Source organism: Canis lupus, chromosome 9 (genome assembly GCF_003254725.2).
Source record: "Canis lupus dingo isolate Sandy chromosome 9, ASM325472v2, whole genome shotgun sequence".
NCBI lineage: Eukaryota > Metazoa > Chordata > Mammalia > Carnivora > Canidae > Canis > Canis lupus.
In genome coordinates, this window is record NC_064251.1 from 49,848,100 (window position 1) to 49,876,018 (window position 27,919).

Sequence of the window (27,919 nt, forward strand, 5' to 3'; positions counted from 1 at the left end):
GGGAGACAGCAGAAGGCAGAGGAGCTAGGAACCTGTGGGAGGTGAGGGCAGGGTGCCAAGGATCGTGTATCCACTGGCACCTGCTCTGTGCCATCCGGAAGGCATCTATGGAGGACGTGGGGTGTGGAGCTGTTCAGCCTCACTCAAGACGGCTCAGGTGTCTGGCTGGCTGGCTGGTGCCCACACGCCTAGGGCCAGGAGGTTCCCCTGACATCTGGGGTCTTGCCCACCTCCTGTGGAGTGATCTGGGCAGAGAGTAGCCGCCAAGGCCCCCAGCCTGCCCTCCAGGACCCTCCATGCCTAGTCCCCAGGGCCTCAGGCAGGAGGGTCTCCCTCTGGAGCAGCTGCAAGGAGACAGGAATGGGAATGTCCAGGCCAGAGGATGCAGGGTGGGGTGGGCTCTTCTGGGTAGTGGGTGCTCCCTCAGCCTGGCTCCTGGCTCAGCTTGGCAGCCCACCCCCCACCGGGCTCCTTTGGCTTCCTTGGCCTCTGGCTAGCTTAGACAGAGCCAGTCCCTGCTTCCTCACACAGGTCCCACATACAGTTGGCGGCCCCAAGGCTGGGCCCTGGCATCCAGGGAAGCCCTGTCTTCACAGGGACTCTGGAGACCCCAGTCCTGCGTGAGGGGCCCATGACCTTCCTCCCCACCACCTATAGCCTCAGAGCCCCCTGCTGCTGCTCCTGCTGCTATCTAAGCCCCTGCCCATGAGCCACCTCCTTGACACAAAAGGCTGATCTGGTCTCTGCTCTCAGGGCCCGCCTGTGCTTCAGCCCCTTAGCAAACCTTCCCTGGTTTGGCATCCTGAGCACAGGTGACAAAGGGTAACATTCCTGCAGCCCAACATAGACCCTGAGGTGACACTCATCTATTTGGAGATGCCCCCACACCTGCGAGACCATGGGGGGAAGGCCACGCTTGGCACAGAATGTAGGGTAGAGTAGTCCCTTAGCCAAGACCCTACAAGGTATGAACCTGTCCCTCTGCAGGCCCCAGGAGAGGGTGCTCTTCTCCAGCAGGTCAGACACAGTCTCCTGTCAGCCTGGGTAACTGGCTGGGCTGGTGCCCGATTCCTAGTACCCTACAACACCCCCACCCCAGCTGTGCCGCCCACCAGAGCAGGTGTGTAGAACAGAGAGAGCCGAGCCCAAGTCAGGCTCAGGGCACAGAGGTCCCGCCAGCCTCTCTTGCATGAGGACGTGAATATGCCCACTGGGCTGGGCCTAGGCAGGAAGGGAAGGAAGGGAGCAGGTGCTGCACGGCGGGCCTCCACCCGTGTCCTCCAGGCAGGGGAGCTGCCCATCCTGCTGCAGCCCTCCTGCTACAGCCCCAACCTGGAAGCTCCCCAGCTCCCTGCCCCTCTCTGCACCCACCTTCCAAAGGCGTTCCCTGACCCCCGCCCCCCCCCCCAAAACTCATCTTGTCATCGTCGACAATAAAGCACACTCCCCTCCGCAGCCTTGGCTCCCTCCTCTGCAGGAAACAGGTGGCTCTGGGGCACAGCCACCAGGGGGCTTTCCGGGCACACAGGCACCTGGGCATCCATCCGGCCTTTGCTTCCCTCAAGATAACACCTGGGGCGGGTGGACAGCTGGGCTCTGGCCTTCTCTCCTGAGACAAACCCCCCTGGGGGGCTAAGGCCTGGTCTGCCTCCCCCACCACTCTGGATGCTGTTTCTGCAAGAGGAGGCGGTCAGCAGGCCAGTGGCCCATCCTCTATCTGTGCCAGGGCCCCTGGGTTTGCTGTTTCTTCACCAGTTCCCCTGCCCCGCCTGGGGAGGCTGGCCCTGCGGCTGCCCTGAGAGAGTAACAGTGTGTTCCTGATTCCAAGCTACTCATGGGCGGTGGAGCTGGAGTTGGGTGCCCACCAGTGTCCCAGTGACTCACGGGGCCTAGTGTGAGATGGAACGGTGAGGCCCCCACTTTCCATTTGACTCATGCTGTCTCACCTTCTTTGCTTTCCTCAGAGAGCCTTTCATTCTGACCTGTTTCTGGGCCAAATCTCAGGGCCCCATTTGCCAGCCTGCAGGTTCCCACGATAGGGGCCCCGGGGCTGCCAACCCGTGTGGCAGATATGTGACGAAGGAGCGGTGGACCCAGGGCGGAGGAAGGGGAGGCTCCTTGAGTCCACCCAGGAAGGGAGCAGTCTGTGGGTATGGGTGAGGCCTGTGGCAAGGGCCACGGCCACCCTGGCCATGCAAACAGGAAGGGCAGGGGTGCTGGCAGCCAGAAGCAGGATCAGCTCCTTTCCACATGCTTCTACCACCTTCTGGGTGCCCGCCCCAGAGAGAAGAGGTGGGCTAAAGTAAGGCCGGAAGGCAGGGCGTGGCTCCTCTGCGGTCCCCCTGCCAAGGAAGAGATGCAAGGGTGGGGCCCCATGGCCATCTCCCTAAACGTCGGGGTTGCCAAAGGGACGTGGGCCAACCACAGCTGCTGGCTCTGGTCAGGACCTGGTGCCCGCTAGCGGGGAGTCAGGCCTTGTGGCTCCGTCCATACCAGATGGTCCCCACCAGATCCTACAGCCTCCCTTCCTGCCTTGGGTATTGCGCAAAGCCCCGCCACAGCTCAGAGGTTTTGCAGGGGCTGGGGAGCCCCAAAGATGCCAACTGCCCCCTCTCCTGTGCTCGCCTGCCTCTGTCTCCACTGTCAGCCTGCTGCCATCTCCCTGGCTCCACCCCAGTAGCCGTCTGGTCCTTGCCGAGGGCAGGAGCTGGAGGAGGCCAGCAGCCCCAGATGCGCAGAAGTGAAACAGGATGGGGATAGCAGGGTGGTGGAAGGCCCCCAGGATGGCATGGGGCAGCAGACCCAGCCAGTAGTTCCCACATGCTCTTCCTTCCACGACACCTATCTCAGAGCCTTCCAGAATGGCACCGGCCTGAGGCCTTCAGATGCTGAGTGTGAGAGTCGGTCCCTGTCCTGCCACGTCTGGGACCAAGCAAGGGTCCAGCCAGGGTGAAGGGAAGTGATAGGGCAGCAGCTCGGCTGAAGCTCTTCCCCAGGCCAGAGCTTGGGGAAGTCTGATAATGCTGACTGGCATTCGGTCTCTCCAGCTCAGAGGAACTGAAGCAGAAGGGGAAGGAACTGGACCTGCAGGCCTGGCCCCCAGGGCTGCTCAAAGGGTGGGGGTGGGGGAGGACAGGGCCTCTGGACGAGTGCCTTGTCCTTCCTGGAGCAGGCGCCAGCCCCTACCTGCCAGTGTCAGGGACACAGCGTCTCCTCCCCTTTCCAGTCTGGAAAGCCCCCTCTCTGTCCCCACCCCCATCCTGGGCTGTGGGGCCTGGAGTCCCCCAGGGCAGGCCCCTGCCCCCATTCCAGCTCTTCCCAGGCTGGCCAGGACCCTGGACTTCTATGGACACGTGACCTTGGGTGAGGAAAGAAAGCAAAAGGGCCCTGCAGCCCCCCTGCGGCCAGGCCCAGGCTAGGCCTGGGACACGTGTTGTGGCCTCATGTGGGCCCCGGCACAGAGACCCCTTCTCTGGGAATCTGGGCTCCAGGACAAGGTGTCCTAGAGCTGCCAGAGGGCAGGTGGGGTGGGCTACCCAACTAGAAGCCAAGGGAGAAACCTCAGCCTCTTGGCAGATGGCTGAGCTCAGCACAGCTGCGGTATGAGCTTCTGGGGGCCGTGGCCGAGCAAGCCTTGAGCAGGGGAAGTGGGTGACACCACCTCGGGAGGGCAGCTCTGGCCTGGGGCTCTGTGCCGCCTGCCAGGGAAGTGTGCCCTGGGGGGTGGGCAAGGACTGGGTCCTTACATCCAGGGTATCCTTCTGGGGAGGGGGCCACCTCCACCTAGGGTGGCCTCACCTCATTCTGCCCCTGCCCAGCAGGTCATCCCCAGGCCCCTTCAGAGGCCAGCGGGGGGAGGGGGCATGATATTGGGCTCCAGATGGTGCCCCAGCAACTGGAGGCCTGGGGTGGGAGGTGGAGTGAGGATGGTGGTGGATGCCAAAGTTCACCTCCAGGGCGGGGGCAGGGGCGGGGCAGCAGCAGGAAGATACCCTGGTTTCTCTCATCTTAGGCAGATGAAAGGACAGGGCCTCTAGGCTGGGCTGCGCATGAGGGTGCAGCTGTGATTGCAGGGCACCTCTGCCTAGTGGCTGCTGTGATTGGAGATCCCCGGGTGACTGATTCTGGGTGCTGCAGATGAACAGTGCCGGTGAGTGTCTGGTCCCCAGGGAGGTGTGGGAGGATGGGGCCCTGGGGCAAGCCTGGGAAGACAGCATCTCCTGTGTCCCATGTAGGGTACAGCCTCTCCCGGAGGCTCCGGGCTGTGGGGGTCCTGGCCGGAGCCGCCCTGCTTTCTGCCATATGGCTCCTTTGGCTGCTTGGGTCACCCCCCACCGGAGGCCCTGCGCCCCCGCACACGCTCATCATCCTCATCTGGCACTGGCCCTTCAGCGACCGGCCCCCAGAGCTTCCCAGCAACACCTGCATCAGCTTTGGGGTGGCCCACTGCCATCTGAGCACCAACCACAGCTTGCTGGCCAGCGCAGATGCTGTGGTTTTCCACCACCGAGAGCTGCAGACCCAGCAGGCTCGTCTGCCTCTGGCCAAGCGCCCACGTGGACAGCCCTGGGTGTGGGTCTCCATGGAGTCGCCCAGCCACACCCACGGCCTTGGTCGCCTCGGTGGGATCTTTAATTGGGTGCTAAGCTACCGGCGTGACTCGGATATCTTCGTGCCCTATGGCCAGCTGGAGCCTCACCAGGGGCCTGCGCCGCCACTGCCGGCCAAGAAGAGGGTGGCAGCCTGGGTGGTGAGCAACTTCCAGGAGCGGCAGCGGCGTGTCCAGGTGTACCGGCAGCTGGCGCCTCACCTGCAGGTGGATGTGTTCGGCCGCGCCAACAGGCAGCCCTTGTGCGCTAACTGCCTGCTGCCCACCGTGGCCCAGTACCTCTTCTACCTATCTTTCGAGAACTCACAGCACCAAGACTACATCACTGAGAAGTTCTGGCGCAACGCGCTGGCAGCCGGCACGGTCCCTGTCGTGCTGGGGCCCCCGAGGGCCACGTACGAGGCCTTTGCACCAGCTGACGCCTTTGTTCATGTGGACGACTTCAGCACAGCCCAAGAACTGGCCTCCTTCCTGGCTAACATGAACGAGAGCCACTATCGGCGCTATTTCGCCTGGCGAGACCGGCTCCGTGTGCGGCTGTTTGGGGACTGGCGGGAACGCTTCTGCGCCATCTGCACCCACTACCCCCACCTCCCCCGAGGCCAGGTCTACCAGGACCTCCAGGGCTGGTTCCAAGCCTGAGCTCTGGCCAGAGGGGGAGGCAGAGGAGGGTGGCGGGCGCTGGTGGTGTGGGTGGAAGGCTGGGTGTTGAAATCAAACCACCAGGCATCCGGCCCCCACAGGCAACCATCAGGTTAATACAGAGGCTGGGGTTGGAGGCCGGAAAGCAAGGGTAAGGGAGGAGTGGGCTGGTCTGGGCAGGCTGCCGGGAGAAGGAGGCTGCTGGGCAGGCATTTGGAGGGGAAGGTGAGGGTGGGAGTTAGTGGGGATGCTTGTTGCTAGTTGATCAAAGACACAGGCTCCCCAGGACCTCTCAGGATCCCCCTCCCCACCTTGATAAAACCCCGGGTGGAACAACTCTTCCCAGACTTGGGCTGGGAAAGGGCAGAGGCCAGGCCCTGGGGCTGGGGGCATGCCCTCTGGGGGGGACTTGCTCTGTCACTGAGGTCCCTTGGCTGGGGACGGGCAGGCACAGTGCCGGAGCCCCTGTGTGCCGACCTGTGCAAGGCCCTGGGGACACCGTGACAAGCAAGCCAGGATGCTGGCCTTCTTGCACCCTGCAGTCCACTCTGGAAGGGGCAGCGATCAATAAAGAACGAGAGGACAAAATAATGTGTGCAGAGTGTTGGCCTATCTGCCCTCCCCCTGCCACCTCACCCTCCTATAACACAGACTGCCCTGTTCTCCTCAAGGCCTCTGGGCCGCGTGCTCCAGAGACCCTCTCCCATACCGCTTGGCCCGTGCTCCTAGCTCCCTTCAACCCCTGCTAAGTCAATGGCATGACAGTCGAGGGCCTTCCCTGACGCCCAAAAGGCCAAGGTGGGTACAGAGTAGGGGGTACCAAGGCCTGAAACCTGGCTGGGGTCTCAAAGGTGCAGCTTGCTGGAGGCCCTGGGATTTCATTTTCAGGCTGCAGGGGTGTCTGGGGTGTGACAGGATCTGATTTGTGATGTAGGGTTCTCTCTGCCCACATGGGCAGCCAGGGGAGCCCCCCCCCCCCCCCCCCCCCCCCGCCAGGGGAGGCAGGCTGCCTGTTGGGGGAGGAGAGGAGAAGCTGGTGCTACAGGCGGGGGCCCCAATGGACTGAGCCCCTGGGGCAGAGGTCAGGATTTGTCCCTACCCCGGTGGGGGTGGGCTGCACCAGAAGGCAGGAAGCTGCCCCCTCCCTTGACAGTGGCTTGTGGGAAAGGCTTGCCAGTGATTTCCTGCCGTGACCTAGCTGCACATGCTGACCCTCTGCCCTGCAACACTGGGAAGGAGGAGCTGGGAAGGGGCAGGCAGCTGCAATCCCCCAAAACCTGCCATCCAGCATAGGGACCAGTCTATGTGCACCCCAGACACCGGACATCCCGTGGGCACGTGGGGAGACTGAGATTGGGGCAAAGCCATCAGAGCCACCCACAAGGGTCCCCTGCCGTCTGCTGTCCTCTGCTGGCCACCCTGGGAAGCTGCAGCCTGGTCCTCCAGAATTCACTGCCCACAGACTCCCATCTGCAGGGGCCAGAGCTGGTGGGATCTGGGGAGAAGAGTGAGCTCCCACCCCAGGGGGCACCCTGTTTCCTCAAGCACTCTGTCCACTCCACCTGCAGGGATCAGCTGTCCTGGGCTTGAGCCCCACCAGGCCTGTCCTGCCACTCGGTCACCAAGTGGCTCACTCAGGACGCACCCAGGAAAGTCTCACAACGGTGGGACAGTCCCCTGCAGCCCCCTCACAAGCGCCCATCCCCTCCCTTAAGACGCGGGGGGCCAGGATTCTGATTCTTGAAGACTTGAGGACAGACATTGCCCGCCCTGCACAGGTGGGATCCCCGGGTCCCCACGTGTGGGCGGCTACACTTTTCCAGCCAGGCAGTAACCCTGGGGCCCCGGAGCCCTGGCTCTGACGTCCACTGCTGCGTGGGCGGGTGGAGGTGCTGCACCCCCTCGGCTTCCCCTCCGGGCGCCTCTGCGTGAGGATTCCACGGGGGAGAGGGGCTGCTGCACGCCGGCCCGGGGCCCCCGAGCGCCCTAGAGGGCGTAAGTCCGGGGTTTAGAGGGAAGCTGTGCGCAAGTCACTTCGACGCCGGGAGCGATGGAGGGGTGGAGCTGCAGGAATCGCCTGGCAACGCGGCGGGGTCTCCGGATGCGGCGCGGCGCCTTTAAGCGGGGGCGGGGCGAGTGGCTGTCACCGCGGCCGCCGGGGCGGAGCCAGCGCCGAGCCGGTCCCGGACGCTCGAGACCCCGCCCCGCGCGGGCGATGCCGAGCGGCGCGGCGGGCGGCGGGGCCGGTGGGGCGCGCAGAGGAGCGGGCCGCGGCGCGAAGGCGGCGGGAGAGCGGCCCCGCCATGGGCTTCCTGCACCAGCTGCAGCTGCTGCTCTGGAAGAACGTGACGCTGAAGCGCCGGAGCCCGGTGAGCGACCCGCGCGCCTCCCGGCCTGCCCCCCACCCCACCCCGAGGTCGCGCGCACTGGGGCCAGCGGCGCGCTTTCCGCGCGCACGTGTGGCCGGGCCGGGCGCGCGCAGACCCCGGGCGGGCGCGGGACCCCGCCCGCCCTTGCCTGCTGCAGCCTCTGGTCTCCGGGGACGCGCTCGGCCCGCCGGCCGCGGCCCGCGCCAGCTGACATTCGCGGTGCTCGGCTGAGTCACGGGATGGGTGCCCCGCGCCGCGCCCGCTTTGGGGCCAGCAGCACGAGTAGGGGGGCCGAGCGGCCCCAGGACCCTGGGGTCGCGGGAGGCCCTGGTTCCGGAGACGAACAGAGGGCTGATATGGTGGACTCTTCCTAACTATGAAAGTCCTTGGTTTCTGTGCTCAGCCCCCCTGGAGTCCCTGCAGGGACCCTGCCTCTTCCTCCCTGCACCACCCTTCTGCCCTTGGGCAGACACTCCTCTTCCTCCTCCTCCTCCTCCTCCTCCTCATCCTTATCCTTCTCCTCCTCCTCCTCCTCATCCTTCTCCTCCTCCTCCTCATCATCCTTCTCCTCCTCCTCCTCATCCTTCTCCTCCTCCTCCTCATCCTTCTCCTCCTCCTCCTCCTCCTCCTCCTCTTTCTCCTTCTCCTCCTCCTCCTCCTCCTTCTCCTTCTCCTCCTCCTCCTCCTCCTCCTTCTCCTCCTCCTCCTCCTTCTCCTCCTCCTCCTCCTCCTTCTCCTCCTCCTCCTCCCCCTTCCCGCAAGTCCGCTGGCCCTTGCTCCTGCTCTCTCACCAAGGAGAATGTCCTTGCTGGGCCAGCATGGGTTAGGCTGCATCCCTGTACCCTTTTGTCCTTTGGGGCAGTCCTTCCTGAGGCTGACCTCCCCAACCCCAGCCTCCTCTGGGAGTCAGGTCCTGCTGTTTGGAGCTGTGAGTACCAAGCACCCCAGCTCTCTGCCCTGTGCCTGGGGCAGCCGGGGGCCTGAGGGTGCGGGCCACAGCAGCTGTCAGGGACAGAAGCCAGCCTGGGTCGGTATGGATGTCATCACGCTGGCCCTTGCCACGCTTGCTCTGGGAAGGGCAGGGGCATCTCCTGTTGTTCTGATGTCCTGACAGCAGCACATAGACCATCGAGAGGCCTGGACAGCTGGGGTTTCTGAATGGGCCCTGGGAATTTTCCACAACGAGGCCCCAAGCAGGCTGGGGTCCAGATCTGGGGCCTGAGGACAAAGCATCCTCTGGCCCACCTGGGGCCTGAGAGGCTCCTTTGCCACCTGGCTCTGAGTCCCCTTGGGCTGATGAGCTCTTGCCAGGGTCTCTCCTTGAGAAGGGCTTTGAAGTGCATAATGAGAAGCCCAGGACTGCAAACAGGGCAGGGTGGACGTCATTACTGTGGCCTGGCAGGAGTCCCCCAGGCACCTGAGCCTGGTGGGGAACCAGGGTTGAGTACACTCCCTGCCCACGTGCCTGGGTCTGGCTGGCACTGGGTCCCATGGATCAGGCCTGTGGCCTCTGGTGCAGCTCCCCCTGGTTCTGATTTCAGGTTACCGGGGACACCAGGGCAGAGCTCAGAGGAGGAAAGGGGATTGGAATGTGGGCACCATTAGTATTAGTCCCAGGGTTCTTGGCAGTAAGAGCCCCCAGGGGCTGGGAGCAGAGGCTGGGATGATGGCCCCTAAATCCCCTGGGGATCTCAAGGCTCAGAGAAGGAGCAGTGGCCTGTGGGGCACCTGGCAAACAGGTGGGAGCTGTCTACTGCCAGACACCCGGGAGCAGCCCCCACCTGCTAGGTTGGTCTTCCCTAGAATCTCCTTGGGCCCATGTATGCAGCAGCAGTACCAGGAACTGGGTAGGCTGTATGGAGGTCCTTGGCCCAAGACCCCAGCAAATCCAAAATTCTTCCTTCACGGGGGCTAAGGCCTTGCTGGGCTTGTCCCTGGGGCTGGGGCTAGGGCTGGCCAGATGCCTGGCACACTCCTGCTGGCCCCCCCACTTTCCCAGCAGGGTCTTGGGCTTCAGAGTTAGACCTGTGGGCTTAGCCAAGAGACATTTTGCCCTGCAGGCTGTGCACTTCTCTGGGGGTCAGAGTGCGCCTCCTGAAAGCTTGGTTTGGAGAGTAGGAACCAAAGACCTCTGTATCTGTCTTTCTTCATCTCTGAGTGTCGCCTGTCCCCTCTGAGCTGGGCAGAGGTCGGCCCTGGGGCTGCTGTGGCCTCATCGCTGGGTTGAGAGGCTCTTTCGTGTTCAGTTCTCCTCTTTTCTCCCCTTGACATAGCAGGAGGTGGCTCAGGCTTGGAGTGGGCCCTCAGGCCCTGGGACACCATGGGGGCGCTGGGCTACCCCTGAGGAACCAGGGTTTGACCACCCTGCAGGCCGCCATGGGGTGTCCAGGTGGGGCTCCCAGGTAGGGCCGAACCTGTGCTGCCTGCCTGTAACCAGATGCCCCTCTGGCCGCCTGCCTGCCCGCCCGCCCGCCCGCCCGCCAAGCAGGCTTCCCTCCTCCCAGCAGCTCCTGCGCCGCCGTTGCTATAGCAATGAGGAGGTAGCCCTGGCCTGTTGCTGCAGTTACACGGTGGAGGTGCCTGCCCAGTGGCAGGGCGGGTGTGGGTGGGGCTGGTACCATGGCTATGACCCTGGCCACCTGCACCGCCACTTGCATGCAGCCACTCTTGCTCTAGGTACATGTGTGTGGCATAGGTGCTTGTCCCCAGCCCTGTGGGTGTCCATGGTGCCTCCTTGGCTAGCCCTAGGCTGGCTGGATCCTGGCTCAGGGGGGGGTGATGGTGGAGGCTGGCACAGACTGGGGCAGGCGTAGGGTGCAGACACACAGTGGGGTGTTCCAGACCACAGAGCACTATTGTCAAAGCACGGTAAACAACAGCGGCTGTTTCACCCTAGGGGGCCGGGAGCTCGGGTGCTGGGCCAGATGGAATGCCACTGGGGTGGGGACTCTGGAGTCTGTTTTGGGGTCGGGGGTGAGGGTGAAGGAAACTTGGTCCTCAGAGAAGACCTGGTCGGGGGGTGGGGGCGGGGGGGCTATCCACCTTCCTTCCCCGGACTAGGACAGGTGGCCATATCACAAACTGTAGCAAGTCCTCCCGTTTTCCAGAGGCCTGGGGCTCTGTTGCTTCTGGTCTTCCTTTGCTACTCAGAGCACGTTCCACCAGGGCTCACCTTGCTGCCCCGCTGGGGTGGCAGGAGCAGTCCTGGGAAGACTGAACAGAGTCCTGTGGGGGGGGGGGGCTGCCAAGCCCAACTGAGCCACACGGGGTGAGGGAGCAGGCCCAGAGCAGGACAGGGCACCCCTGTGTCAGGGACTCAGGGCCGTCAGACCTCTAAGCAGGTTTTCCCAGAGGCTCAGGGCCCTGGGCTAGAGCCATGCCTCCCCTTATCCAGGCCTTGTCTCCCTGGGTTCTTTAGGAGGGTGTAACGGTGCCGTCACAATGAGGAGGGCTGACCCTGGGGCAGTATGGGAGCTGTAGATAGTCCCCCAGCCCACCTCCAGATCCTAGCCAGGAGAAGGTGTGGAAGGAGAAGCTGAGCTGGGCAGATGCACAGGTCATAGTAGACCACAAGCTGGCTGGTTTGTCCCAGCTGGCAAATCAGACCTTGGCTGGGGGGTGGGAGCACTGATGTGCTTGGGCCAGACGGCATCATGCTCTCGCGCATCAGAAAGGCCCTTGAAGAAAGGGGAGGCAAACTCTGTTGGGGGGCGGTATGTGGGGCTGGACAGGGCCGGACGTCTGTGGAGGGGAGAACCGGGCTCTGTCCTGTCCAGCCTGCGGCAGGCAGCCTTACTCAGCCCGCCCTTTCCAGTGGGTCTTGGCCTTTGAGATCTTCATTCCTCTGGTCCTCTTCTTCATTCTGCTGGGGCTTCGGCAGAAGAAACCGACCATCTCTGTGAAGGAAGGTGGGTGTCCTCAGGGCTGGTCTTGGGGCACAGCTGGGTGGGCAGTGGGGGACAGGCGGCCCTCACCGTGTCACACGTGCATTCCCTGGGTGCACATGCCTGCACGTGTGTCCCAGCTGCCATGCTGCCCCCATGGGGCCCGTGAGCCTGCTCCCCTGAGTAGTCCCTGGCCGCGCCACCCAGCTGGGCTTGAAGACAGGGCTGGCCATGGTGGCCGTCCCTCACTGTCCTCCTCTGTTCTGTTTTGCCCCTCCCCTGCATGGTCTCTTGTCCTCCTCCTGGGCCTGCATGCAGTCTGTAAGTGAGCAGCCCTCCTGGTGCGGCCTAAGCACGCCCTGCCCCTGCTTACATTAACCCAAGTGCATTAACCCTAGTGCCGCAGCCTCTCCTGGCCTGGCTACATCCTCCAGAACCCCCTGCCCACTGTCAGGAATAGCTGGTGCACAGGGATGAGGGGTGGTGGGTCCTGAAGGGTGCCTGGACCCTGGTGGCTCCCACGTCAAGCTTCTGGGGGGCATCTGTCTCTCTGTGGGGTCGCCTGGCTCTGCCCTGTGGGGCAAGGTCACCTGGCTGCTTGCCCCTCGGACCCCTGTGCACTTCTGCATTCACTTTGCTAACCACCTGGCCAGAGAGGTCAGAGGTCACTGCCCACTGGGGGCCCCTCATGCTCCCCTGGGCTCTGTAGGCAGTGCCACACTTGAATCCATGGGGAAAGCATCAGGCATCTTGGCCTGGGCTGGCTGAGGGATGAGGGACACCTTGGGAGTTGTGTGGAAGAGATGGAGAGACACTCTCTGACCTCTGACCTGCTGGGGTCATTTGCACCCAAATGCCTGGCCCTCTGCCCTTATCTGCTGCCTGAAGCTGCTTTTCCTCCCTGACTTTCTCTCACTTTCTCTATTTGGACTTCGTCTCCCTCCCCTTTCTTGACTCCTCTCCCTGTCCCCTCCTGTCCACACTCCTCGGGCCCTCTCACCTGCCCTGACCACCCCCTGCAGCCTTCTACACAGCAGCACCTCTCACCTCTGCTGGCATCCTGCCCGTCATGCAGTCTCTGTGTCCTGATGGCCAGAGAGACGAGTTTGGCTTCCTGCAGTACGCCAACTCCACGTGAGTGCCCCTGCCCCCTGCCACCCCCACCCCCACCCTGGGCCGCAGGGGCCATGGGTGACCTCTGGTGGTGGTACAGGGTCACTCAGCTGCTGGAGCGCCTCAACCGCGTGGTGGAGGAGGGCAACCTGTTCGACCCGGCACGACCCAGCCTGGGCTCGGAGCTCGAGGCCCTGCGCCAGCACCTGGAGGCCCTCCGCTTGGGCCCTGACACCTGGGAGAGCCGCTTGGACAGACCTACAGGTGCGCCCGGGCAGTCTGGGCAGGGCCTCTGTGGGGAGGAGGGGCTTGAGACCCAAGGTCTGGTGTCACCTGGGTTCAAACCCCAGCTTGGTCACTCCTGCCCGCGGACCTGTGTCTGGGCCTCAGTCTGAACCGTTGCTCCGAGTTCCTGGGGCGAACGTGCTCCATGCTCAGGCCGACCTAGCAGAGCTGCCTGCACCTGTGCCTGAGCCTGTGCCTGGTGCGGGCAGCTTGGCTCTGTGCCTGTTCGGGCTGCCTTGACCCGGGCCTGACTGGCCCTTAGTGCATCCTTCTGCCTGTCCAGCGTCCTCCTTCTCTCTGGGCTCGGTGGCCAGGGATCCACGGGAGCTCTGTCGCTTCCTGATGCAGAACCTGTCACTACCTAACAACACGGCCCAGGCTCTCCTGGCTGCCCAGGTGGATTTGCCCGAGGTGAGGTGGGACGAGCGCCAGCAGTGGGCACGTGTCCCCTCTCGGGGCAGCTCCTAGCCCTGGGCAGTCGGTCCCCTGCTTGTGGGAATGGAGAGCAATGATGAGGGATGTGGGGCTCTGAGGCGACACTGGGGCCAAGCTCTGGAACCTCCTGGCCTGAGCCATGCCCCCTTTATGCCCCAGGTCTATCACCTGCTCTTTGGCCCTTCACCTGCCCTAGAAGTGGGGTCGGGCCTCCCCAGGGGTCAGGATCCCTGGCGCCGCCTGGGTAGCAATCCCCTATTCCGGATGGAGGTGAGAGAATCTGTTAGTGGGATGGGAGCATGCCGCCTGCCTCTGGTGGGTGTTTCTGCCTCGGTGGGTGAAGAAAGAGGTCCCTGTGAGAATTCTGAACTTTTCCTGGGGGTGAGGGGGGTCCCTGGGAGTCTGTGGCTGGCAGCATGGGGAAGGGGAAGGCAGGACAGTGATGTGCTCCCCGCCCCATCACAGCCCCTAGGTTGTCTTGGACCTGGCACAGTTCGGGGGAGACCTGTGGCCTCTGTGGGCTAAGGCCTTGGTCTCCTCTTGGTTGAGGTGATCTCTCAGCTGTTCCCCTGCACCCCTCCCCCAGGAGCTGCTGTTGGCCCCTGCCCTCCTGGAGCAACTCACATGTACACGGGGCTCTAGGGAGCTAGGCCGCATCCTCACGGTGTCCCAGGGTCAGCAGACAGCACTGCAGGGCTACCGGGATGCTGTCTGCAGTGGGCGGGCCACAGCCCGTGCCCAGCGCTTCTCTGGGCTGGCTGCTGAGCTCCAGAACCAGCTGGATGTGGCCAAGATTGCCCAGCAGGTGAGCGCCTGCCTGCCCACTGGCCCACGGGTCCACCGCCTGGGCTGGAGGAGATGCTGGGGTTCCTTGGGCCCAGGGCTGTGAGTGGGGTATGCTTGTGGTGGATGTCCCACATACTCCCAGTAGAGCCATGCCCCACATCCTCCTCCTAGACTATTTCCCAGCCCCAGTCAGTGTGCCCCTGCCCCCAGGATGCAGACTCTTCCTCAGCCTCTCTCATCCCAGCCTGCATCCTGCCTCCTCTACCCTTGACCTCAAATACCCACCTTCAGATCCGTCCCTGGGCCCTGCTCCCTCTCCTGGGTCTGCATTTCCCCACATGGCCCATTTCCCCTCAGCTGGGCCTGGACACCCCCAACGGCTCAGTTCCCCAGCAGCAGCCAGCATCACCACAGCGGCTGCAGGCACTGCTGGAGGATCTGCTGGATGCCCAGAAAGTTCTGCAGGATGTGGACATCCTCTCAGCTCTGGCCCTGCTGCTGCCCCAGGGCGCCTGCGCTCGCCGTGCTCCAGGGCCCCCGGCCAGCAGCCCTGGAAGGACAGCCAATGGCACTGCGGCTGCGGTGGGCACGAGCTCCAACTCCACAGTGGAGGAGGGTGCCCCATCCGCCGCGGCTCCAGCCCCCTCCGATGCACTGCAGGGACAGTGCTCCGCCTTTGTGCAGCTCTGGGCTGGCCTGCAGCCCATCCTGTGTGGCAACAACCGGTAGGTGGGCACGGGGAAAGGGGACAGGGACAGATAGGAGCAGGACCTGACCCCCACCCCCAACCTGGCACCCCTAATGCCCCGGCCCCACCCTAGCACCATCGAGCCCGAGGCACTGCGGCAGGGCAACATGAGCTCCCTGGGCTTCACAAGCAAGGAGCAGCGGAACTTGGGCCTTCTTGTGCACCTCATGACCAGCAATCCCAAGATCCTGTACGCACCAGCGGGCTCCGAGGCCGACCGCGTCATCCTCAAGGTTCGCAAGTCTCGCTGGTTGGGGTTCGAGCTGCATGTGCTTCCTGGGGCAGAAGCTGACGGATCTGGGTAGAGGGGCTGTGCAGGCCAGAGACCCCCATGCAGAGGAGGGTCAGTAGAACTGGCACGGAGGAGGCTGTAGCCCAGGCACGGGAGCCCTGACTTGGTTTGGGGGGGTGGGAGGATTGATGGGGGCGTTGGAGATGCAGGGGCCCCTGGCAAGGTTCAGGGTCCTGGCCTGGCTGGGGAGGTGCAAGGCTGGCCCTGCTGGTTTGGACAGAGACCCTCCAGAGCAGCCCCCGATGGGCGAGATCTGGGTGGGGCAGCTGGGTGGCATGGGAGCGTCCCGCTGAGGGCAGAATGTCTGTGGCCATTCCAGGGAGAAGTCCTGTCAGGGGAAGTAGAAGCCAGGGCTGGAAATGGCCCAGGAAGGAGAGTCTGTGGAGGGGGCTCTGTGGAGGATCCATCCTCCATCTGTGGAGGATGTGTGGGGGCAGTGAAGGCACAGCGGGTGACATTAGGGAGCCTGGGCAGAGCCAGTTGTATGGGGTAGTGGCAGGAAGGTAGGGAGGGGAGGGTTTTGAGTGTCCAGGTGGAAGTGTGCCTGAGCAAGGTTGGTTGTTGGCGAGGACTGTCTGGGCCATGGGCGGTGGCGGGTGGGGGACAAAGGACTGGACCACCCCCTTGCTGGCGGGGTTTTTTCTGTGAGCCCTGTGACCCATGCCCTCACCCTCTGCAGGCCAACGAGACCTTTGCCTTTGTAGGCAACGTGACCCACTATGCGCAAGTGTGGCTCAACATCTCTGCAGAGATCCGCAGCTTCCTGGAGCAGGGCAAGCTGCAGCAGCACCTGCGCTGGCTACAGCAGGTGCGGGGGTGGGGGTGGGATGGGGGGTGGGGGGTAGTAGGAGGGGGGCGGGGGAGTGCTGCATCCTGGGCTGCCCTCTGAGCTGGCCCTCCACCCCCAGTATGTGGCAGAGCTGCGGCTGCACCCCGAAGCCCTGAACCTATCCCTAGAGGAACTGCCGCCCGCCCTGCGCCAGGACAACTTCTCTCTGCCCAACGGCTCGGCACTCCTGCAGCAGCTGGACACGATTGACAACGCGGCCTGTGGCTGGATCCAGTTCATGTCCAAGGTGGGTACACAGGCCCCCGGGCTGGCGTGAAGGGGCTGGTGCTCAGGGCCAGCTCCCGACAACACCTCTCCCCCCAGGTGAGTGTGGACATCTTCAAGGGTTTTCCCGACGAGGAGAGCATCGTCAACTATACCCTCAACCAGGCCTACCAGGACAATGTCACCGTGTTTGCCAGTGAGCTGGTCCCCCGAGCCCTGCTCTGCTGACCCCCCAGCCTCCCGTCTCTCTACTGCTGCCCTCCAGGACCCCTTTATCTGCTCCTGTGCGCCCTCACCTTTAGCACCCTCACCCCACCCTGGCTTTTCCTCCCCTGCAGCCCCGCCCCTCAAGCCCCAGCACTGCCCAGTCCCTGGTCGCGCCCCCTCCCTCACACCCCTCCCTCCCTCGTGGCCCTCCCCCACAGCCAGCCCCCCACTCTGCCCCCCACCTGCCCCTCATCCTGTCCCCAGGCGGCCCCTCCACCCACCCTCATCCTGTCCCCAGGTGTGATCTTCCAGACCCGCAAGGATGGCTCCCTGCCACCCCACGTGCACTACAAGATCCGCCAGAACTCCAGCTTCACGGAGAAAACCAATGAGATCCGCCGGGCCTACTGGCGCCCAGGGCCCAACACCGGCGGCCGCTTCTACTTCTTGTATGGCTTCGTCTGGATCCAGGGTGAGGGCCGCCCCTGGGGCTGCGGGGATAGGCCTGGCCACCCCCAACCCCGCGGCTGACCCCTCCTGCCTGTAGACATGATGGAGCGAGCCATCATCAACACCTTCGTGGGCCACGATGTGGTGGAGCCTGGGAACTACGTGCAGATGTTTCCCTACCCCTGCTACACGCGAGACGAGTGAGTGTGTGTTTCCCGGGGCCTGGGGGCTGGGGCTCAGGCCAAGCCCCTCCCCTCACGCCCCTGCCTGGACCTCAGCTTCCTGTTTGTCATCGAGCACATGATGCCGCTCTGCATGGTGATTTCCTGGGTCTACTCCGTGGCCATGACTATCCAGCACATTGTAGCAGAGAAGGAACACCGGCTGAAGGAGGTGGGGGGACAGGGGTGGGGGGGGCACAGAGGTGGCGGGGGAGGAATGAGGGTGGGGGGCAGCCTGTGGACACCTCTCCCTCCCTGGGCCTGGCCGGCAGGGCAGAGGCAGGTCACCCTTTCCTGGTGCCCTGCCCCAAGCACAAGGCCTCCTGCCCCAGCCCGATGCCCACCTGCCCACAGGTGATGAAGACGATGGGCCTGAACAACGCAGTGCACTGGGTGGCCTGGTTCATCACTGGCTTTGTGCAGCTCTCCATCTCTGTGACAGCACTCACGGCCATCCTCAAGTATGGCCAGGTGCTCATGCACAGCCACGTGCTCATCATCTGGCTCTTCCTGGCCGTCTATGCCGTGGCCACCATCATGTTTTGGTGAGCATGTGTGGCTGGCGGCAGGCTGGGAGGGGGCCTTGCTTGGGTCCTGGCCGAGTAGCCCTTGCATTGACCCCAAAAACACAGAAGCACCCATCCTGGAGCTGCTCTGGACCCCAGCAGGGACACGCCAGGAGGGCTTTGGGCTCTGTACCAAGGGTCAGGTATGGCTGACGGCCAGTGGCCGCACCTACCCTAGCTTCCTGGTGTCTGTGCTGTACTCCAAGGCCAAGCTGGCCTCCGCCTGCGGCGGCATCATCTACTTCCTGAGCTACGTGCCCTACATGTATGTGGCGATCCGTGAGGAGGTGGCCCACGACAAGATCACTGCCTTTGAGAAGTGCATTGCGGTGAGGGTCAGGGGTGGCTGGGGTGAGGGTGGGATCCAGCCCCCTTCCCCACTGACACCATTGTCCCCTCAGTCCCTGATGTCCACAACAGCCTTCGGCCTGGGCTCCAAGTACTTTGCCCTGTACGAGGTGGCAGGTGTGGGCATCCAGTGGCACACGTTCAGCCAGTCACCTGTGGAAGGTGATGACTTCAACCTGCTCCTGGCGGTCACTATGCTGATGATAGATGCAGCCGTCTATGGCGTGCTCACGTGGTACATAGAGGCTGTGCACCCAGGTACCAGCTAACTCTTGGCGGGGGGATATGGCTCCCTAGTGGAAGGCACATGGATTGGCATGGACAGCAACCCCAGGCCCTGGGTCAGCCTCCCTTCTGCTCTCCAACCCTTAGGCATGTATGGGCTACCCCGGCCCTGGTACTTCCCACTGCAGAAGTCCTACTGGCTGGGCAGTGGGCGTACGGAGGCCTGGGAGTGGAGCTGGCCATGGGCTCGTGCCCCCCGTCTCAGCGTCATGGAGGAAGACCAGGCCTGTGCTATGGAGAGCCGGCGCTTGGGTGAGGCGGGTGCCAGGGCAGTGGCTGGGGTGATCACTAGGTTTTGGGGTTGGGGGCCCCAGGGCAGCCTTAGCTGACCTGCTGCCCTGGTGCAGAGGAGATGCGGGGAATGGAGGAGGAACCCACTCACCTGCCACTGGTAGTCTGCGTGGACAAGCTCACCAAGGTCTACAAGAACGACAAGAAGTTGGCTTTAAACAGGCTGAGCCTGAACCTATATGAGAACCAGGTGGTGTCATTCCTGGGACACAATGGGGCTGGCAAGACCACTACCATGTGAGTGTCAGGCCAGAGTCTGCTCTGTCACCACGTGGGCGGCAGGGTGGGCTCCTTCTAGGAGGTAGGGGTTGTGACCTTGCCAGCCCACCCACTCAGGTCCATCCTCACTGGCTTGTTCCCGCCAACCTCGGGGTCGGCCACCATCTACGGACACGACATCCGCACGGAGATGGACGAGATCCGCAAGAATCTGGGCATGTGTCCACAGCACAACGTGCTCTTTGACCGGCTCACGGTGGAGGAGCACCTCTGGTTCTACTCACGGCTCAAGAGCATGGCCCAGGAGGAGATCCGCAAAGAGATGGACAAGTGGGTGGGGGCGGGGGTGCGGCGGGGCTGGGGTTGGGTGCTCCCACTGTCGGGGGGCCCACATGCCCCGTCCCGCCCTCAGGATGATTGAAGACCTAGAGCTCTCCAACAAGCGGCACTCACTGGTGCAGACGCTGTCAGGTGGCATGAAGCGCAAGCTCTCTGTGGCCATCGCCTTCGTGGGCGGCTCCCGTGCCATCATCCTGGATGAGCCCACTGCTGGTGTGGACCCTTATGCACGCCGAGCCATCTGGGACCTCATCCTGAAGTATAAGCCGGGTGAGCGGGCCGTGGGGCACCGGGAGGGGATGGGTGGCCCCTGCCTGCCCTGCCCCGTCCCAGCCCTGTGCCCTGACCCCAATCCTGGCCTCCCCCAGGTCGCACCATCTTGCTGTCCACCCACCACATGGACGAGGCTGACCTGCTCGGGGATCGTATTGCCATCATCTCCCATGGGAAGCTCAAGTGCTGTGGTTCCCCGCTCTTCCTCAAGGGCGCCTATGGGGATGGCTACCGTCTCACTCTGGTCAAGCGGCCTGCTGAGCCTGGGGACCCCCAAGGTCTGTGTAGAGGCTGCCTGGGCCAGCCTGAGGCCCTCCTACCCCAGGACCCCTTTTCCAAGGCCAGTGAGTTTGATGGGGGGGCCTGCTGCTGCCCCAGTAAGCCTGGCATGCCTGGTGGGGCCTGGGGTTCCCTCTTTTCAGGCCCCCTCATGACCTGGCTGGGATCCCCCTCCACCAGCCCGAGTGCAGCTCTTCTGTGCTCCCCTCCCTTCCTAGAGCCAGGGCTGCCAGCAAGCCCCCCAGGTCGTACCCAGCTGAGCAGCTGCTCAGAGCCCCAGGTCTCCCAGTTCATCCGCAAGCACGTGGCCTCCTGCCTGCTGGTGTCTGATACGAGCACAGAGCTCTCCTACATTTTGCCGAGCGAGGCTGCCAAGAAGGGGGCTTTTGAGCGTCTCTTCCAGGTGAGGGGTGTAGGGTGGAGTGGGCTTGGGTGGGGTGTGTTCCTGCTGGGGGCCCGCACTGTGGTGGGGTCACGCACAGCTCTTTCACAGCATCTGGAGCAGAGTCTGGACACACTGCACTTGAGCAGCTTCGGGCTGATGGACACCACGCTGGAGGAGGTTTTTCTCAAGGTGTCGGAGGAGGACCAGTCTCTGGAGAACAGTGAGGCGGGTGAGAGGTCCCAGAGCTGCTCATGAGTCCCACAGCACCCCTCTCCATGGCACCCCTCCCAGCCAGGACCTGGACTGGGGCCGGGGCTGCTCACTCTACCCCCTTCTCTGGGGACCAAGGACTTCTGGGTGGGACAGGGTGTCCCGACTCCCCGAGGACAACTCTGGGGCTGGGCAGGGAGGTGGCCATGGGACTTGGGGCTCCCCAGAGGTGGAGGCTGAGGGCCTTGGGTGGGTGGGTAGGTGGGCATGGGGACTCAGGATCCCAGGCAGGCCTCAGTCCCACTTCTCCCCTCCCCGGGCCCTCCACAGATGTGAAGGAGTCCAGGAAGGATGCCCTACCAGGGGCGGAGGGCCCGGCATCACCGGGGGAGGCGCCTGCTGGCGGCCTGGCCCGGTGCACAGAGCTGGCACAGTCACAGGTGTCGCTGCAGTCCACATCCTCCGTGGGCTCTGCACGCGGTGACGAGGGAGCCACCTACGCAGATGTCTATGGCGACTACCGGCCCCTCTTTGACAACCTGCAGGACCCCGACAACGTCAGCCTGCAAGGTGGGGGGCGGCCAGGCGGGGCTGGGTGGGGTCCCCGTGGGGTGGCCCCAGGCTGCCTGCTCAGCCCCCACTCCCTGTGCAGAAGCTGAGGCGGAGGCCCTCACGAGGGTTGGCCAGGGCAGCCGCAAACTGGAGGGCTGGTGGTTGAAGATGCGCCAGTTCCACGGGCTCTTGGTGAAACGCTTCCACTGCGCCCGCCGCAACTCAAAGGCGCTCTCCTCCCAGATCCTGCTCCCTGCCTTCTTCGTCTGCGTGGCCATGACCGTGGCCCTCTCCGTCCCTGAGATTGGTACGGCCACTGGGCCAGGCAGAGGGACATCAGGAGGCTGGTGGCCATGCCAGTGGGACTGTGGTGCCTCCCCCACCACACCCGCTCTGGGCCTGGGCACTCCATCTGAGACTGGCAGGCACTCTTCGGGGATGGTGTGCAACCCCAGCACCCTGGGGACCCACACCTCAGGCTTGGACCCTGAGTCTTAGGAATGGGGGGGTAGGACCTAGGCCTGAGGTTGCTGCTAGGTAAGCGGCACCAGGTCAGGCCTCCGTGCGCCCCACCAGGTGACCTGCCCCCACTGGTCCTGTCACCTTCACAATACCACAACTATACCCAGCCCCGTGGCAACTTCATCCCCTATGCCAATGAGGAGCGCCAGGAGTACCGGTGAGGCCGCTGACAGGGGCAGCCTTGGGGACGGGGGGCTGGGCAGGGAGAGCAGAGACTGGTGGGCATCTCCCCACTGACACACTGCGGCCACCCCCAGGTTGCGACTGTCGCCTGATGCCAGCCCCCAGCAGCTCGTAAGCACATTCCGGCTGCCATCGGGTGTGGGCGCCACCTGTGTGCTCAAGTCTCCAGCCAATGGCTCACTGGGGCCCATGCTGAACTTGAGCAGTGGCGAGTCCCGCCTGTTGGCTGCCAGGTTCTTTGACAGCATGTGCCTGGAGTCCTTCACACAGGGGCTGCCTTTGTCCAACTTCGTGCCACCCCCGCCCTCGCCTGCTCCGTCTGACTCCCCAGTGTCTCCAGAGGATGACCCACTGCAGGCCTGGAATACTTCTCTGCCCCCCACCTCTGGGCCAGGTAGGGTTCCCCCAGGCTTCCGGGGTTGTGGGGGGGGTGGCGGGCAGGGCATGGCCTGGGCCTGAGCTGGCGGTACCTGCTGTGCCTGCAGACAACTGGACGTCGGCACCCTCCTTGCCGCACCTGGTGCGGGAGCCCATTCGCTGCACCTGCTCTGCGCAGGGCACTGGCTTCTCCTGCCCAGGGGGTGTGGGCGGGCGCCCACCCCAAATGCGGGTGGTCACCGGTGACATCCTGACTGACATCACGGGCCACAACGTCTCTGAGTACTTGCTCTTCACCTCTGACCGCTTCCGGCTGCACCGGTGAGCTGGGTGGGGGTTGCATGCTAGCTGTGGGTGAGGGGGCAGTCTGTCCCCTGTGTGCTTGGAATCACTGCCCCTTGACCTACCTGCCCAGGTATGGGGCCATCACCTTTGGCAATATCCAGAAGTCCATCCCAGTGTCATTTGGTGCCCGGGCCCCAGTCATGGTGCGGAAGATCGCGGTACGCAGGGCAGCCCAGGTAAGCCGTGGCCCCAGGCCTCGCGGCTTCCAGCTCTGGCCCAGGGGTGCAGGTGGGGACAGGAACCCACAGGGCTCTCACAGACTCCGCGTCTCTCCAGGTTTTCTACAACAACAAGGGTTACCACAGCATGCCCACCTACCTCAACAGTCTCAACAATGCCATCCTGCGCGCCAACCTGCCCAAGAGCAAGGGCAACCCGGCAGCCTATGGTGCGCCTTAGTGGGGTGGGTGGGGTGGGGCCAGGCACGGGGGCGGCAGCAGGTCCCTGAGGCTGCCTTCCCCTGTGCTGTAGGCATCACTGTCACCAACCACCCCATGAACAAGACGAGTGCCAGTCTCTCCCTGGATTACCTGTGTGTATGGGGACCGGGGGGCCAGGGTGTTGCTGTGGGGTGGGTGCCAGGCAAGGGCTGATGTCTGCCCTGCCCCCAGGCTGCAGGGCACAGACGTGGTCATTGCCATCTTCATCATCGTGGCCATGTCCTTCGTGCCAGCCAGCTTCGTGGTCTTCCTGGTAGCTGAGAAGTCCACCAAGGCCAAGCACCTGCAGTTTGTCAGCGGCTGTAACCCTGTCATCTACTGGCTCGCCAACTACGTGTGGGACATGGTGTGCTCTTCCTTGCATGGCTGAGGGGGGGGTTCCTTTTACCCCTGGACCCCTGCCATCCCATTGCCTGTCCCCTGCCAGGCCCCCCAGCCCTGCCCCACCCCGAGCCCTCACTCCTGCCCTGGGGCCCCTCACCCCTGCTCCTGGGCCCCTCACCTGCCACCCCTGCTCTGGTAGCTTAACTATCTGGTCCCAGCCACCTGCTGTGTCATCATCCTGTTTGTGTTTGACCTGCCGGCCTACACTTCACCCACCAACTTCCCTGCCGTGCTCTCTCTCTTCCTGCTCTATGGGTAAGGGGGAGCAGGCAGCGGGTGGGGGCTTGGGCTGGGGGCAGGCCACCTGCTGACTGCCCCTACCCGCCTACCTGCAGGTGGTCTATCACCCCCATCATGTACCCGGCCTCCTTCTGGTTTGAGGTCCCCAGCTCTGCGTATGTGTTTCTCATTGTCATCAACCTCTTCATCGGCATCACAGCCACAGTGGCCACCTTCCTGCTGCAGCTCTTTGAGCATGACAAGGTGGGGCCACGGGGCAACGGGGCATGGCGAGCAGCAGGGCAGTGGGCCATGGTGGGCAGTGGGGCATGGTGGGCAGTGGGGCAGCAGGGCCAGGCTGTGCCAGTGACTACCTGCAACCCTCCAGGACTTGAAGGTCGTCAATAGTTACCTGAAAAGCTGCTTCCTCATCTTCCCCAACTACAACCTGGGCCACGGGCTCATGGAGATGGCTTACAACGAGTACATCAATGAGTACTACGCCAAGATTGGTGAGCGGGGGTTGGGGGTCCCGGAGTGGGTCACACCTGGCTGGGAAATGGAGGATTCTGGCATCAGGGACAGATGGGGGCTCCCGAGGCGCCAGGCACAGGCCCTGAGCCGGCTGCCCCACAGGCCAGTTTGACAAGATGAAGTCCCCGTTCGAGTGGGACATTGTCACCAGGGGGCTAGTGGCCATGACGGTCGAAGGCTTCGTGGGCTTCTTCCTCACCATCATGTGCCAGTACAACTTCCTGCGGCAGCCACAGTGAGTGGGGAGTGCCGGGAGATGTGGGGCCAGTGGTCAAGCTGGGCACTGCCCGCCATCCTGCTATGGCCAGAGCGTGTTGGGGAGGCTGGGTGATGGCCCTGCCCACCTTGTCCCCAGGCGGATGCCAGTTTCTACCAAGCCTGTGGAGGATGATGTGGATGTGGCCAGTGAGCGGCAGCGAGTGCTGCGGGGGGATGCTGACAACGACATGGTCAAGATCGAGAACCTGACCAAGGTGGGCCCTGGGCTTGTGAGAGAGGGGCCAGGTTGGGGCGAGCCCAGGAGGGGGCAGGGCCAGCGGGGGTGTGTTTCCTGTGGGGAGGAACCTGGGGGGGGTGCTTCTAGATGGATTGGGGTCTAGGTGGGGGGCGGGTTTCCCAGTGGGGGCAGGGCAGTGGGAAGCTTCTGGGGGTGGGGCCAGCGGGAGCGTGTTTTCCGGTGTGGGCGGGGTAGTGAGGCGTGTTTCTGGGGGTGGGGCCAGTGGGGGCGTTTCTTCAGGGGGCGGGGCCAGGTAGGGGTGTGGCTGGAGGGCCGGCCAGCCTGACTTGCCGCCCTGCTTATCCTGGCGGGCCACCCCCTTCCTTCCCCTCCTCCCCTCTCCCCTCCCCTCCCCCTCCACCAGGTGTACAAGTCCCGGAAGATCGGCCGCATCCTGGCGGTGGACCGCCTGTGCCTGGGCGTGCGACCCGGCGAGTGCTTTGGCCTCCTGGGCGTGAACGGCGCGGGCAAGACCAGCACCTTCAAGATGCTGACGGGTGACGAGAGCACAACTGGGGGCGAGGCCTTCGTCAACGGGCACAGGTGCAGGCGGGCGGCGGGCGCCCGGGCGGGTGGGGCTGCTGTGGCTGCGGGTGCTGATGTCATGGTGTCCCCAGTGTGCTCAAGGAGCTGCTCCAGGTGCAGCAGAGTCTGGGGTACTGCCCGCAGTTCGATGCCCTGTTCGACGAGCTCACAGCCCGGGAGCACCTGCAGCTGTACACGCGGCTCCGCGGCATCCCCTGGAAGGACGAGGCCCGGGTAGGCAGCGCCCCGGCAGGGGCAGGGCAGAGGAGGGGTGGGCCTTGATGTCCCTTCCCCCCCAGGTGGTCAACTGGGCACTGGAGAAGCTGGAGCTGAGCAAGTACGCGGACAAGCCTGCGGGCACCTACAGTGGAGGCAACAAGAGGAAGCTGTCCACAGCCATTGCCCTCATCGGCTACCCGGCCTTCATCTTCCTGGTGAGCCAGTGTAGGGGGGCAGTGGGTGCTGCACCTCTTGGGGGAGGGGGGAGGGGCAGTGGGCTGCAGTGACTGAGCCTGACACCCCCCCCAGGACGAGCCCACCACAGGCATGGACCCCAAGGCCCGGCGCTTCCTCTGGAATCTCATTCTCGACCTCATCAAGACGGGGCGCTCCGTGGTGCTGACGTCACACAGGTGTGTCCCTGCCCTCCCTCCCCACCACTGCTCTGCACACAGTGCCCCCCACCCCATGCCAGCCTGTGTCTCTGTCTGCAGCATGGAGGAGTGTGAGGCGCTGTGCACTCGGCTGGCCATCATGGTGAACGGGCGCCTGCGTTGTCTGGGCAGCATCCAGCACCTGAAGAACCGGTAAGCCGAGGGGGCCAGTGTGGGGTGGCAGGCCGTGGGGGCCCATGGCAGGTGGGGGACGGACTGCCCTGGTGCCTGGGGACATGGGGCCACAGGCCTATTCTGCAGGTTTGGAGACGGCTACATGATCACGGTGAGGACCAAGAGTAGCCAGAATGTGAAGGATGTGGTGCGGTTCTTCAACCGGAACTTTCCAGAGGCCGTGCTCAAGGTGGGTGGGGCCCCAGTGACAGGGCTTGGGGGGTCCGCTGAGCGGCCTCTGACCTCTGTGCCCCCCCAGGAGCGTCACCACACGAAGGTGCAGTACCAGCTCCAGTCGGAGCATATCTCGCTGGCTCAGGTGTTCAGCAAGATGGAGCAGGTGGTAGGCGTGCTGGGCATCGAAGACTACTCGGTCAGCCAGACCACCCTGGACAACGTGAGTGCCCCAGGTCAGGGGCGGGGAGACAGCCTAGGCAGGCCCCTGCTCACTCACCTGCTGCTGCCCACCAGGTGTTTGTGAACTTTGCCAAGAAGCAGAGCGACAACCTGGAGCAGCAGGAGACAGAGCCGCCCTCAGCCCTGCGGTCCCCCCTGGGCCGCCTGCTCAGCCTCTTCCGGCCCCGGCCTGCCCCCACAGAGTTAAGGGCACTTGTGGCCGATGAGCCTGAGGACCTGGACACAGAAGACGAGGGTCTCATTAGCTTCGAGGAGGAGCGGGTGAGCCGGGTCTGCAGGGCCCGACTGGCCAGAGGGCTCAGGTTCTGCATGAGGGGAGGTGGGGGGGGGGAGCGGCTCTGCACATTCTTGCTGTCCTAAGCTCAAGGAGACAGAGGGGTCCCTCTGATACTAGCACTAGGGTAGACACAGGGGCCCTGGGCACAGACAGACACAGACCCCACGGCATGCTAGAAACTGTGGGATTTCAGACACGGGCGGGGTGGAGGTGGGGGGAGCCGGAAACACTGCAGCCACCAGACTTGGCAGGCAGAGGCCACCAGAGGCCTCATCAAGGAGGGAGAACTCAAGGGGGGCAGAGGCGGGGTACCCATCCTAGACCCGGGAGACACCTTCTCAAGCCCGGCTGGCCTGCCATCTGCCCACCAGGCCCAGCTCTCCTTCAACACGGACACGCTCTGCTGACCATCAGGCGCTGGCTCAAGGACATGCAGTGGGGACAGAAGTCAGGCAGTGGCCAAAGCCCCACCCTGTGCCCCCAGTGCCCACCCACGAGGCCCTGGAGTGGGAGGTCCAGGACCAAGGGCTTCACACTCCCTCCAGCCCTTCACCTGGCCTCAGCTGTGCCTGAGACCACCGCACTGCCCTCCCCTGATTGTGCCAAAGGTTGGCCTGGCCCTGGGCTGCGCACACCCTCACCCTGCTCTGCCTTAAAGCCTGGGGGTCTGACCAGCCCCTCGCCTCTGCCCCTGTCCAGCTCTGCACTCCACCCCTAGGGCCCCTGGGGTGACACAGGCCATTGGGCACCCTTAGACCCTCTGCTGGCCAGGCTTGACCTCCTCAATGGGCTCTTCTCTGACATCCGGTACCGATGGCCGGTCTGGGGCTGAGGGAGGCTGGGGCAGGTCTTGTCCCCAGGACGTTATTTATTTTGCTTTGGGAAAAGGCTTCCTCATCTTGCTCTCACGCAGGGAGGCCCCCACCTGAGGGAAGCCATGGACGTGGACCAGGGAGGGGCAGTCTCAAGGTGGTGGGCTGGGTGGCAGGAATGGAGAAGCTGGCCCCACCGGCCACACAAGGGGCCAGATCCCCCCCCCCGCCCAGCTCCCTTGCTGTCCCACCCAGCTTGGCCCCCCCCATACCCGCTCCCCCGGGAGCCAGACCTGTACATAGCGCACAGATGTTTGTTTTAAATAAATGAACACAAAAGCCCGTGGAAGCTTGCCTGTGTGGAGTGGGGTGCTGGGGTGAAGATGGGCCCACTGATGCCGAGGTTCGGTCCCCTCCCTACAGGCACAGATATGGGGCCTGGAGCCCTGAGCCAGGGTGAACCTGGAGGAGAGTGGGGGGTTCATCCCTGTGTGCAGCTGTTGGTGCAGATGGGGAGACTGAGGAAATGGCTGTCCCTCATTCCCCTCCCCTGCCCACCCACAGAGCCCAGACTCCCTGCCTGGAGGCGGGTCCAGAGTGGGTTTCTCTGTGTCACTGAGGCCTTCCCCGCAGGCCTGCACACTGAGCCACCTCCCCGACCCCTGGGCCCAGGGCGCACCGAGGGTCCATGGGCAGTGTGTGCTGGGCTGTTTCCATC

The 27,919-nt window shown here is 64.0% G+C and overlaps 2 protein-coding genes across 6 annotated transcripts; both read left to right on the forward strand.

Annotated features, from left to right (window-relative positions):
* Nucleotides 1-1,498: 1,498 nt before the first annotated feature.
* FUT7 (fucosyltransferase 7) lies at nt 1,499-5,842 on the forward strand. 4 transcript variants are annotated; one of them, XM_025475909.3, is made up of 3 exons: nt 1,499-1,907; nt 4,013-4,150; nt 4,236-5,842. In XM_025475909.3, exons 2-3 carry the CDS (start codon nt 4,138-4,140, stop codon nt 5,249-5,251), a joined length of 1,029 nt encoding a protein of 342 aa, XP_025331694.1. In that variant the 5' UTR covers nt 1,499-1,907; nt 4,013-4,137; the 3' UTR covers nt 5,252-5,842. The 4 variants fall into 4 exon arrangements, with proteins under 4 accessions (XP_025331694.1, XP_048970241.1, XP_048970242.1 ...); XM_049114284.1 differs by lacking the exon at nt 1,499-1,907 and adding an exon at nt 1,944-3,363; XM_049114285.1 differs by lacking the exon at nt 1,499-1,907 and adding an exon at nt 3,397-3,600.
* Nucleotides 5,843-7,467: 1,625 nt separating this feature from the next.
* Nucleotides 7,468-27,543, forward strand: ABCA2 (ATP binding cassette subfamily A member 2). Of its 2 annotated transcripts, none has more exons than XM_025475907.3 (48): nt 7,468-7,620; nt 11,435-11,528; nt 12,527-12,638; nt 12,718-12,881; nt 13,186-13,313; nt 13,497-13,607; nt 13,924-14,142; nt 14,481-14,848; nt 14,945-15,104; nt 15,843-15,971; nt 16,072-16,239; nt 16,317-16,413; nt 16,723-16,896; nt 16,972-17,074; nt 17,153-17,267; nt 17,450-17,640; nt 17,840-17,990; nt 18,063-18,267; nt 18,382-18,546; nt 18,642-18,822; nt 18,922-19,134; nt 19,217-19,413; nt 19,512-19,694; nt 19,914-20,098; nt 20,189-20,309; nt 20,621-20,860; nt 20,943-21,149; nt 21,419-21,521; nt 21,622-21,941; nt 22,033-22,246; nt 22,341-22,446; nt 22,547-22,658; nt 22,742-22,802; nt 22,882-23,056; nt 23,234-23,349; nt 23,430-23,577; nt 23,702-23,825; nt 23,950-24,082; nt 24,203-24,320; nt 24,708-24,886; nt 24,961-25,102; nt 25,168-25,302; nt 25,397-25,500; nt 25,582-25,674; nt 25,783-25,885; nt 25,955-26,092; nt 26,167-26,373; nt 26,761-27,543. In XM_025475907.3, exons 1-48 carry the CDS (start codon nt 7,555-7,557, stop codon nt 26,794-26,796), a joined length of 7,314 nt encoding a protein of 2,437 aa, XP_025331692.3. In that variant the 5' UTR covers nt 7,468-7,554; the 3' UTR covers nt 26,797-27,543. The 2 variants fall into 2 exon arrangements, with proteins under 2 accessions (XP_025331692.3, XP_048970244.1); XM_049114287.1 differs by having other exon boundaries at nt 14,631-14,848.
* The last annotated feature ends 376 nt before the right edge of the window (nt 27,544-27,919 follow it).

Coding starts and splice junctions, on each gene's coding strand:
- ABCA2 (XM_025475907.3), top strand. CDS start 7,555: ATGGGCTTCCTGCACCAGCTGCAGCTGCTGCTCTGGAAGAACGTGACG. Junction 20,310..20,620: donor TCTGGAGAACAGTGAGGCGG/GTGAGAGGTCCC, acceptor GGCCCTCCACAG/ATGTGAAGGAGTCCAGGAAG. Junction 25,303..25,396: donor ACCCGGCCTTCATCTTCCTG/GTGAGCCAGTGT, acceptor CACCCCCCCCAG/GACGAGCCCACCACAGGCAT.